The sequence below is a fragment of the Lampetra fluviatilis genome, chromosome 39 (assembly GCF_964198595.1).
Source record: "Lampetra fluviatilis chromosome 39, kcLamFluv1.1, whole genome shotgun sequence".
Classification (NCBI taxonomy): domain Eukaryota; kingdom Metazoa; phylum Chordata; class Hyperoartia; order Petromyzontiformes; family Petromyzontidae; genus Lampetra; species Lampetra fluviatilis.
This window is the reverse complement of record NC_136313.1, coordinates 4,049,236-4,061,469: the sequence shown is the minus strand read 5'-3', so window position 1 is coordinate 4,061,469 and position 12,234 is coordinate 4,049,236. Positions and strand designations below refer to the sequence as shown.

Below are 12,234 nucleotides of genomic sequence, written 5' to 3'. Positions count from 1 at the left end.
AACGAGTACCTGGATCGGTGTGTCAACATCGCCATTGGGGAGACAAAGGCGGCCGGGGGCGTGGTGCTGGCCACCCACCCACTCGTGTGCCGCGTCGGCCTTCGTAGGTGCTCGCCAACAGCACTTGCCCCAACAGTCTGTTGAGGCTATCCGGGGGGGGGATCTTTGTCTTTGTAACAATTGCCGTATGTAAACGTGCGCGCACGTGCGTGCGTGTGTGTGTGTGGAACGTACCTGTCTGTTCCTCTCGTCCACTATCCGCATGATTTGGATCTTCTTACGCCCCATCGTCTCGCTCACTCAGATGTTCCACCAGGGCGGCCTCAAACTCTTCCTCCCTCCTGCACCCTCCCTGGCACCCCCAGCCCAACCCACCGGACCCCCCCCCACCCACCCCAACTTCTCGCTTGCACGCTCCAATTTTCTTCTCCCGCTCGTGTTGGTATCTCTCGCGCTCTCTGTCTCTGCGGCGGTGTTGTCACTCTTCCTCCTCGCCCTCAAGGTTCTGTGTAACGACATCACCACCAACCCGACGAGCATACAGGAACTGTTCAGCCGCGTCTCATTATAAACGAAACTATTTTTTTTATTTTACCAGGTAAGGCTCACTGAGCTATGCAGCGCCTTTTCAGAAGCGACAAATTATAGCTCAACCATGTGGCTTATCACGTGAAACTTTACAGCGGCCACATTCTCTAAACGCGTGATGTTGATTCGAAATGTGGGGGGGGGGGGGAAACCGGAGGTTCCTGAGAAAAATCGACGCGAACACGGGCAGAGAAATGCGCAAACTTCAAATATACAGCAGGCGTCGTCAGGGTCGGGATCGTGCCCACGACGTCCTGTAAACCAGACGAGGTAGTTAACACCGCGGCGCCCGTTACAAGGAAAACAAGGACACGGCCAATTTACGGACGAACGCACAACGAAACGCGCACTACGTTTTACTAGAACCCCTTTTTAAAAAAATGTTTACTGATGTTCATTTCATAAAAAATTTGTTTCGCAAGATCAATAAGATGGATAGATATTTGAAAGCATTCTTGTTTAGAAACATATCTCGCTCCAGATGTTTGTTTACGTGCATATAGGGATGTACTCGATGGGAAACTAATTTCTTGAGAACTGCTTTTTGGGTTTAGTTTGTTGTGCTTTCCCCGCACCTCCCATTAACACGGTTGACTACGTACGGTGCAAAAGAAGTTCAACATACACACATTAATAATGCATTCAGGACCCCAATAACTAAAATTAATGCGTTAAAAAATATAATTCATGCAAGTTGAGTACATTTTACCCATTAGAATTGTAAACAACCGAGGAGTGATCTTTGACCCAAAACTCCAAAGGTGACTTGAACTCTAGTTCAAGCGAAATCTCAAAACAAGACTCATCGTGCTCACTACAAGGCCAAAACAAAGTGCCCTACACACTCAATTTCAAAATTTTCATTTGCCACTTGTGAGCTCTCTTTGCGTACGTACATCACTTCCCTTCAAAACAGAAGATCCCCCTATCGTTTTAACATAATTTTTGGGGCAAGTGCTGTTAGCGAGCAGCACCTATGAAGTTTCTCTCTCTCCATCGAGGGGGTTCGGTGGCCAGCCCCACGCTCGGCCGCATTTGTCTAATTTAAGGCTGAGTTGACCTTGGGGAGTCCCAGCACTGGTTCAGATATTCGTCACCGGTGTTGGCCTGAAATGAACCGGGTTCGTAACGCAGCACGCTAACCACTGCACCACCGCTCCCCATAACAAAGCCAAAGATACCCGTATAGCCTTAACAGACTTGTTGGGGCAAGTGCTGCCCTCCCGCCTGCCCGCCCCCAACAACAACAGGAAGGCAGCACTGTTGTGCATTTGACATTTGAACCCGAGCCGCGGTGCCACTTCCTGTGCGCCGCAAGGCCTGGGGCTGGAAGCCACTTGGCCCGGTTGTATCCAGGACACGAGGACAACCCTGCTCACACGAGCTTCCTTCCTAAGCCCTGTCTGAGGATGGGGATATGGGAGGGTGGTTGGGGGGTGGAGTGCTCGAGAGAGTGGAAGACATGGGAGTGGATCCAGCCCAGTAGCATCAGGAGGACTGGAGAGGGCCAAGCACCCCACCTAAATGTAAACTACCAAACTATTACTCTCTGGTTCTTTCGGTAAAGTCACGTAGGTAAAAAAAATGAAATTAAAATTAATAAAAATAAAATAATAAAGTCACGACGTTTCAGGTGGGACCGTCACAGCCAGATTTGCTGCATCAAATCTGGCTGTGACGGTCCCACCTGATTGACGGAGACTTGTGTTGCCTCCGAAACGTCGTGATTTTATTATTTTATTTTTATTAATTTTAATTTCATTTTTTTACCTACGTGACTTTACCGAAAGAACTAAGAGTATGAATCCTTGCAGTCACGAAAGCTTCAAATCTAGAATTACCAAACTATTACTCTCTGGTTCTTTCGGTAAAGTCGCGTAGATAGAAAAAATAACGAAAGAAAATTAAATAAAACACAATCTATCTATGTGACTTTACCGAAAGAACCAAATCAATGCTAAACTATTTAAAAAAATGTTTACCATGTAATGTCCACTGAGCTGTGAATCTCTTTTTCAGAAGCGACCTGGCTATCACAAATGACAGCTCAACGAAGTGGGCTTATCACGTGGAATTTTCTAGCAGCGAAAGAGACGCATGCTCCAATTATGCAACGAGGTTAGGATCGAACCCACGCCCTCCTGCATACCAGACGAGTGAGTTAACATCTCGCCAAGTCAGATAATTCTTTCTACAATATTAAACATACGTTGTCATAACCGATCACACCCACAGACATGCGGAGGTGTCCTCATAATTTGCAAGTTTCTTCTGATTTATATACGAACCGTCTGCAGTAGTTGGAGGCTTTACAAAACGCGAGCGTTTGTGCAACTTATCGATGGGGCATCGCAGCCTTTACATCGTGGTGGTGATAATGATAACAATTACACATTTGTCCAGGAAAGGGGAGCGAGAGCTAGAGCAGATTACACTGTAGACAAACGCAGACTGTATCATTACTCATTCTGTGTAAGTGTCTGGAATTTGTTTTAAAGTTTGTTTAGCATTGACCGGGTCATCACCCGCCTCCTCCCCTTTCTGAGTGTCTGTATGGCCCCCATCTATTTAAAACAAAATTTTATTTTTTTATTTTACCATGTATGGCCCACTGAACTATATAGCTCGTTTTCCGAAGCGACCTGGCCACAAATGATAGCTCAACGAAGTGGCTTATCATGTGGACATTTATAGCAGCCAGATACTCTAAACGCGTGTTTCTTAATGTGGAAAGGAAAAAGTCGGAGGACCAAAGAAAAATCAACGCTGCCACGGGGAGAGAGACACGCAAACTCCCAATATACAGGCGTTGGGATCGGGATCGAATCCATGACCTCCTGTATACCAGACGAGGTAGTTAACGCCTCGCCACCGTCCAGTGTTCTTCACTCATTTTCAGAGGGGAGGGGGGGCACTTACGCCGATAAGACATCGTCAGTGTGAGGGCTGTCACACATCTAAAACCATTGCTGGGTTTGACAGCAGCACGATGATGATGATGATGTGGGGGTGTTTTCACATCTGTTGTGTATTGTCGGCTGCCTGCAAGCCAGCGGCCGCACTAAAGGCCATCAGGGCCCGTCAGTAGCCCACGGTGGCCTTGCCATGAAGAACGCCGCTCGAAGCTGATGGTAGTGGCAGTGTGGGCAGATTGGCGACTGAGTTAAGGTGACGTTCAGATCGACACAGCTTCACACCGACAGCTGGTTCATATCGGATCGTGGAGAGGTGTCGTGACGTCAGGTCACAGACGGACCGGACTAATGCATTAACGCTTTCAAGTTTAGTCAGAAAGTGATCCATAAAAAATGCTGAACATGTCATTGTCAACATCGGCCGTGGTTAATCCACTGCTGGATGAAGGCCTCCGTAAGCCACGATTTACTCGCGATCCTGCGATGGATTGACAAAGGGCTAGATGGACCCAATTTCGAAGCAGTATATTTCACGATGGCAACATGTTACATGTTACAATGTTACAATTACACAAAAAGTTGTATAAATGCTCTATGTGCCCTCCACCTGCTGTACGGACAACATCTAGACGATAGTTGAATTTGTCCCAAACGCCTCTCAAAGTGTCGTCTTCTGCCACTGAAGTCACCGCTGCCGTGATTCTGTTTATGAGGTCATCCAGATTAGTCGCTAATGGTGGCACAAAAACACGTTCTTTGACGTATCCCCACAATAAAAAGTCGCAGGGTGTGGTGATGTCTGGGGATCTTGGGGGCCAAGAGTGTAGCGCCAAGTCTTGGGGTTCTGTGCGACCTATCCAACGTTGAGGAAGTGTGTCTTGCGAATGACTGAGGCTAGGGGCTGTTTGTGCGCTGGGAGAGGCATCTATCGGTTATCATTTGAAACTCTATGCCCCGCCCTTTCAAGTGGTAAGAGTTTTAATTCTAGATTTGAAGTTTTCGTGACTGCAAATAATTGAGGACTTAGTCCAACATGGATTGAATTCTGATGTACCTGCGCTGGTTAGGCATTGCCTCACCAACACCTATTTTACCTGGAATGGCACCTTCTACAAACAGAATGAGGGTACCCCTATGGGCTCCCCCTTGTCACCAGTTATAGCCAACATGTTCATGGAAAAGTTTGAATCAGACGCCATCCAGACATCCACCCTGCGTCCTTCCCTGTGGAAGAGATATGTGGATGACACTTTCGTCATCTGGCCACATGGCCTCCCAGCATTGAACCACTTCTTGGACCACATCAATTCTAGACACTCATCTATCAGATTCACCATGGAAGTGGAGAAAGACGGTAAACTACCATTCTTGGATATTCTGTTTAAGAGGAGGCTTGACGGATCCTTGGGACATTCTGTCTACAGGAAAGCCACCCACACAAATTCCTACTTGAAACCGGATTCCCACCACCACCCATCTCAAAAGAATTCTCTCATCAAAACGCTATACCACAGAGCCCATGGCATTTCTGACCAACACCACCTGACTGATGAATTAAGACATGTACATCGGGCCCTCAGGATGAACGGATACTCTGACCGCACTATCCGCCAAGCTGTCTCTCCCACCACACAGAAACAACCACATGAAACTCCGACCAAAACTATCACGTTACCATACATAGCCGGCGTGACCAAAAAGATCTCCAAAATTCTAAACAAACACAAGATCCAAGTCCGATTCAGTACAGTGCATAAAATCCGTGATCTGATTCCATCTGTGAAGGATGTCGTTCCTGACTTACAGTATCCTGGAGTCTACAAATTGAGTTGCATTTGTGGTGATTGCTACATTGGAGAAACAAAACGTCATGTTGCTGATCGTATCCGCGAGCACAAGTCAGATCTGAAACACGGCAGAACTGATTCTTCGGCCGTTGCCGATCATTGCTACAACTCGGCGGGCTCTCATGAAATTGTCTTTTCCGAGACCAAGGTTCTCTGCAAACCTCCGGGCTACCATCAAAGGTTTGTACACGAAGCCATACAAATATACAAACACAGACATAATTTCAACCGTGATGATGGGTACAAACTCAGTAATCACTGGAAAGATGTTATTAACCACGCAAAAAAGACTTAATTACACTTTTTGGACCATCTTATCTGACAGGCACTATTTTAATTTACTTCACCGAGTGTTAACATCCACAGTGTTTAACAGTAATCTCTTCATTGTTCTTTGATCACCGCTCGCCACGTTTCCATTCATTGTGTTGAGCACTACGTGATGTCTTTGATCACCGCTCGCCCTCCGTCCCGGCGCGTCTCCATTCATTGTGTTGAGCACTGCGTGCAGTCTTTGATCGCCGCTCGCCCTCCGTCCCGGACACGTCTCCATTCATTGTGTTGAGCACTGCGTGCAGTCTTTGATCACCGCTCCTCCTCCCTCCCGATACGTTTCCATTCATTGGCTACCACAGCCTGATAAGCTCTCCCCCCCCCTCTCCACATCCCTTCAACTTGCTTATAAGGGATTACATCTTGAATCATTGCTTCACTTGATGCAGCTAATTCGGCTGTGACGGTCCCACCTGATGACGGAGACTTGTGTTGCCTCCGAAACGTCGTGAATTTTATTTTTGTTTTGTTTTATTTTACTTTCATTAATTTTAATGTTTTTACCTACGTGACTTTACCGAAAAAACCTGAGAAAAATGGTAAGAGTTTTATTCATGGGCGGTTCGTGGTTGCAGAGATATAGCGATTTCTAATCGGGTCCATCTTTTTTAAACACCCTGTATTATTAAATTAATATCTTGTATAATAATATGTATTGTTTCGGATATTTAATCGAGGTGTAAATCGTCACGCCCTTCTCCCACCCCCACGCCACGCCACGTGCTCCAAAGTTATTCGCCGCGTGCGCGGTCACGATTCCAGCCAAGAAATCCACTCCTCTATTGTGTTTACGATGTGGTGAACGATAGTTGACCTTGAGCACGGAGGGTCACGGGAACCCAAACGGACGACGTATACGGACCTACAACCACGTGACTCTTCAGCGATGGATTCAACGCGTTCATTGTGAGCTTAAGAGCCGAGTTTAATCGACGAATCGTTGCACCTGGCTATCGTCAACGGCACAAGCATGGCACAGCAAATGTATTTATTCTTCACGGCAGTATATAACAATATCACTCCACCGTGACACGAACTATGTCCATGGAAGTTAATATTTCCTATTCAATACCGAGCCTCTCTCTCATGTTGGTAAGGCAAAGCAGTAACAAAACTCAAACTTTAAATGTGAGTCTTGTTTTAATATTCATTATGGATTGGTTTGAAAAAGGCTCAAATGTTGACGCCACAACACAGAGGCCTTCCATTGAGAATGAATTCACGGTGTGTGTGGATGTTGGCCACTACTATTATACGTCAGTAAGATCTACATCATTATACCTCCTTTGCCAGTACCAAAATATAACAAAGTACTGGCAAAGGAGGTCTAATGATGAAGATGCTTACCACGAGCCCTCATCACTTTGATAGTGCATTGTCTTTGAGCTGTACGCCTTTTGGCGTCATCTGGTCGAGCACCAATTGAGACGAGGCTAAAAAAAAGAAAGCTGTCTCTGGTGTGGACCAATCAGTTTCAAGGACAATGCATCTAGAATTAGAGTGTGTTTTTTGTTTGCATTTTGACTACAATTATTGTGGTTAATGCAGACATGAATCCTTGTAAAAGGGTTTCAGTTTTGTTGCCAGAAAAAAGGGGGGGGGGGGAAACCCTATTACTACGTCAGTAAGATGTTTAATTATACATTTAAACGATTCGCCACCCCGGCGATTGAGCTGTCGCGATTCAGGGGTGGGGGTCACTATGCCATTCACGATTCATTTTTCGTCTCATTTTTGTTACCGTTTCATTTATGCATTGTGTGTCTTTTCTTTGTATGTATTTTGAACTTCTTTCGCACCCTACGTAGCCAAGCGCTAATCAGAGGTGCGGTGGGGGGGGGGAGTATAACAAACTAAACACACAAAAAGTTCTAAAGCAATGAGTTTTCAATCTAGATTTTAAAGTGCATAGCCTCCAGTGGCTTCCTAACATCGGAAGGAAGAGCGTTCCAGACGGCCGCAGAAGCGCATCTGAAAGCGCCGCGCGATGCGGTGACCGCCGACTTTGTTCGATGGCCAGCCAAAAGAAATATGTGTGTTGAACTTCTTTCGCACCGTACGTAGCCAACCGTGCTATTCATAGTTGCGGTGAGGGAGGGGGGTGGGATAACAAACTAAACACGCAAAAAACTGTTCTAAAGAAATTAGTTTTCAATCAAGATTTTAAAATGGCCTTGTACAGCCGTGCTCGCCCTATTCATCTAAAAGTAATGTGGCCCCATTATCACCTTCAAGTAACTTTGTGGGCGTCACAAATGATCGTTTCTCGCGCTGCCACTTATGAAGGGGGCACCGTGCCGCGAGCATCGAAGTCAATCTCGACCGGAGCACCGTTGACACCGCATCGGTTTTGTTGCAAACACGAACGGATTGGCGAGCGTCTATATAGGCGTAGATGATAAAGGGGGCGTTTTTCTTCTTCATTTATACTGAGAAAAAGATTACCGTGACCTATCAGGAAGCCACCGAAGCTATGCGCTTTTAAAATCTAGATTGGAAACTCATTTCTTTATAACTGATTTTTGCGTGTTTAGTTTTGTGGTCCTTTTCCCCGCACCTCCAATTAGCGCGGTTGGCTACGTACGGTGCGAAAAAAGTTCGACATACATACGGCTTCTAGCTCAGCCATCGAACAAAGCCAGCCACTGCATCGCGCGCTTTCAGATGCGCGTCTGCGGCCGTCTGGAATGCTCTTCTTTCCGATATTAGGAAGCCACTGGAGCTATGCACTTAAATTGAAAGCTCATTTTCTTTCGAACTCCTTTTGTGTTTAGTTTCATGTCCTTGCCCCGCACCTCCGATTAGCACGTACGGTGCGAAAGAAGTTCAACGTGCGTACGTACATCACCGTCGCACTGGCAGAGCGCACTTACAAGTGGGCAAGGGGAAAACAGAGACGCAGAGAGACACACGGAGACACAATGTCACCGAGGGGAGCATTCCCAGGCCTCTTCCTAAAAACCCTACACAATAGCAGGAACCCCCGTGAGCAAACACATCCTACACTCACAGATAGAGACAAAGCTCCCCCCACACCCCACCCTGCAGCCTGGAGTAGCTGTCGGAGCAAGTGCTGTCAGCGAGCGCCTATTAAGGCCGGCGCGGCGCACAAAGAAAGGAGGAGGAGGAGGCGGACGCAGCACCACGCCCGGCCACCTTTGTTTCTCCAGTAAACACACTTTTGTGTTTCCACGTGGCCACTGTTGCGCCAGCACACATGGCAAATACTGAACGCGTCCGTCAGTGACACTACCCTAAAGAGAAATACATTATATATATATAATTATATATTATAACAGATATAAAATTGGTGACATTTCGGTCAGTAGCCCTTTGTGTCATAGATGATGTTCACACTAAAGACTAAGGCTTAGTCATTGAAGGCTAAGTCAACCTAGAGCTGACCCAGGGCAGGTTCAGATACCACTTGCCACTGGTGTTATCCGTGGCTGAGAATCGATCCTAGGAAACCCGTGGCTGTGGGCGTCACTCTGCAATTGCCAAATGCTGATCGCAATGACAATACTTGCCCAGGAATTGAATCTCGGTGGGTGGAATTAAAGTTTCTGAGCTTTAGCCAACAACACAAAATCTTGCATACACAACACAACGCACCGTACCAACCTCCGTTGCGTGCCATTTACTCAAAACTCCTTCCACACGCTCAGCCACGCAAGCACAAACTAGTGGTGTCACACACACAGAGGCAGGAGACATCCACATAGCCGAATAGACTGTTGGGGCAAATGCTAACAACTTACATTTGTTCATAATAAAGTTTTTGGGTTAGATCGCGTGATTTATAAATGTGTCGTAACCCTCCACCACCCGACACGGCCAATCAGCAAAAAAAGTGTCACGTTGACAAAAGACAAATAGTTCACTGCTTTAGCCCACCGTTGTGTTGAAGAGTGAATCCACAACATTTGCAGTTGTTGAGTAGTACGACGTGTCGCTGGTAATTACATCCAGCATCATCGGGCAATTCATCCAGCCTACGTGTTTAACTTGCATTTGTCTCGCCAATGCCGATGGTAACAAACCCACGGCGCCACCAAACGAAAATCAACGTGGGTCACAACTCGCAAGGGGCGTCCATAAATGACGTCACACCTAGGGGGGGGGGGGGGTCAGACATTTGTGACGATGTGTGACGAGGGGAGGGGGGTTTGCGAAATGTGACGTCACATCAAAATGCTCAACTTTAAATAAATATATAATTGTTATAACAACTCTAATTGTTGTTATAACAACACTGCTACAACATCGGAGTGCAGCGCCACATTAAATACGCACTACGATGACAATAGTTTAAAGCGATTTGAAGCATGTTTAATTTACAAAATGGAAATATGGTTTTGAGGGGGGGGGGGGCAGAGCTTTGTGACGTCATATTTGAGGGGGGGTCTGACTTTTTGTGACGCCGTGTGACGAGGGGAGGGGGGGTCAAAAATCGTCCAAAATCGCGTGACGTCATTTATGGACGGCCCCAAATGACCGATGAGACTGCGTCGTGTTTCGCCGTTGTGGTGCACGGCTTCACTGATGTCTGTTCGGGTCCTGCGCGTTGCCGTTCGCGAGGAATCTCCGACGCGAACGCCCCACGTGACGGGGAGCTTCGTTCGGAACTCGACATTCAGTTCGCATCGGGCTGACATCGTGGCGAACGAACACGCGGTGCAATGCGGAATAAAAACAAAACCTCCGCTGAAAACTCGTGAACAAATGGGCCGAGCATCCTAAACAGCACCAAACTGGCAAAGTCCTGGGACTCGGTGAAGCTTTGCTTCTCATGTCAAAGATCACCGTCATCATCGCAATGACAACCGCCTTCATGGGCAGCGTGTCGAAGGGTGCAGCGAACTGGATGCGGCATCGCGAATTAGTTTAGTTTTTTCATTTGTTTTAGCAACAGGCGCAGCGTTAACACAACCGACGGCCATCCAGTTCCCGACGACGCTGCCAGCGCGTGCAACGAAACGTCGGACATCGTGCGCCGAACAGCCAACACAGCCAACGCAGGAGGAGGAGGACGCGCATTGGGAGAACAACAACAATAAAAACAACAACAACAAGAACAACAACAAAACTTTGGAACCTCATTTGCCAGTAAAAACAAAACTGACACCTTATTTTTCCTTGTAAAAAAAAAAGGTGTCAGTTTTGTTGCCAAATAGAAGGGTAAAAAAACAATTATCAACAACAAAACTTTTTAATTGTCGCTGGCGAGCCACCCGCCCGCGCCCGCCGGAGCGGAAACGGCGGCGAACGCGAATGCGCGCACGAACGCGCACACGAGCACCACCACTTCACCACCACCGCAAATGTTGTCTTTGGGTGGAGGCGGCAGTGGGGAGGAGGTGGTGGTTGTGGTGGTGGTGGTCGTGGTGGTGGTGGGGGGGGGAATTCTCCTTTTCAAAGAGGTAAAAAATATATATTTCTCCAACCCCCCCCCCGCCCAAAAAATGACTTCACGAATGTTTGCCAGGGCCTCTAAATGTCCCCGTGCTCTCCGAAGGCGCGCTGGGATCAAAGTGGCACAGCCTCGTGATGAATCCCATTCCCGTTTCACGATAACGACTGCGACGGTTAGCACCCCGACACACGGTGCGCGTGTGATGTGCGTGTGTGATGTGCGCGCGTGTGATGTGTGTGTGTGATGTGTATGTGATGTGTGCGTGATGTGTGTGTGATGTGTGCGTGTGATGTGTGTGGTGTGTGTGTGATGTGTGTGTGTGATGTGTGTGGTGTGTGTGTGTGATGTGTGTGTGATGTGTGTGTGCGATGTGTGTGGTGTGTGTGATGTGTGTGTGATGTGTGTGATGTGTGTGTGTGAGTGTGATGTGTGTGTGTGATGTGTGTGATGTGTGTGTGATATGCGTGTGTGTTGTGTGTGTGATGCGTATGTGATGTGTGTGTGCGATGTGTGTGATGCACTCGTGTACACGTAATGAATTGGCCATTGTTCAGTGGCGCGTGATCATTCAATTCCCAACCACACCACCACCAACAACGACTTGACGAATCACGGCATCTTAATCCGGCGTCGCCTATCAATTTGAGCATGAATTTGTCTAGTCTTCTCATTGGCATCGGTGTCTAACGTCGCGGTTTGCTTCCGGTGTCTACATCGCGACGTCAAATGTCTATAACTTTAAGTGTCATTTTCTTGGTTCTTTCGGTAAAGTCACGTAGGATGGAAATAATAAAATAATAAAAAATAAAACATAACAAAAAAATAATTCTCACGACGTTTCGGCCGCAACGCAAGCAGCCGTCCTCAGGTGGAGAACAGGTCTGTCGAGAAGACAGAAAGAACCAAGAATATGAATCCCTGCAGTCAAGAAAGCTTTAAATCGAAATTTTAAGTGTCATTGTCAGCCCTTTGTCAATCCACTGCCGCACGAGGGGCCCTCCCCTTGACGTGCCGGTCTAACAAGTTGGATGGACCATACTTCATACTTCACCGCACGAGTCAGGGAGTGGGCTGGTGAAGGCGATAGGAGGGACAATTCGCCACTTATGTGAACTGTGGCCAGCGCTCGAACTCG

At 47.3% G+C, this 12,234-nt stretch overlaps 1 protein-coding gene across 1 annotated transcript in view; it reads right to left on the bottom strand.

Annotated features, from left to right (window-relative positions):
- LOC144945886 (myocyte-specific enhancer factor 2A-like) overlaps positions 1-365 on the bottom strand; it is a 28,028-nt gene extending 27,663 nt beyond the window's left edge. The window contains exon 1 of the mRNA XM_078874504.1: positions 235-365. Within this exon, the coding sequence (XP_078730630.1) occupies positions 235-288 (54 nt within the window). The 5' untranslated portion in view covers positions 289-365. The remainder of the gene's footprint in view (positions 1-234) is intronic.
- Positions 366-12,234: the final 11,869 nt, after the last annotated feature.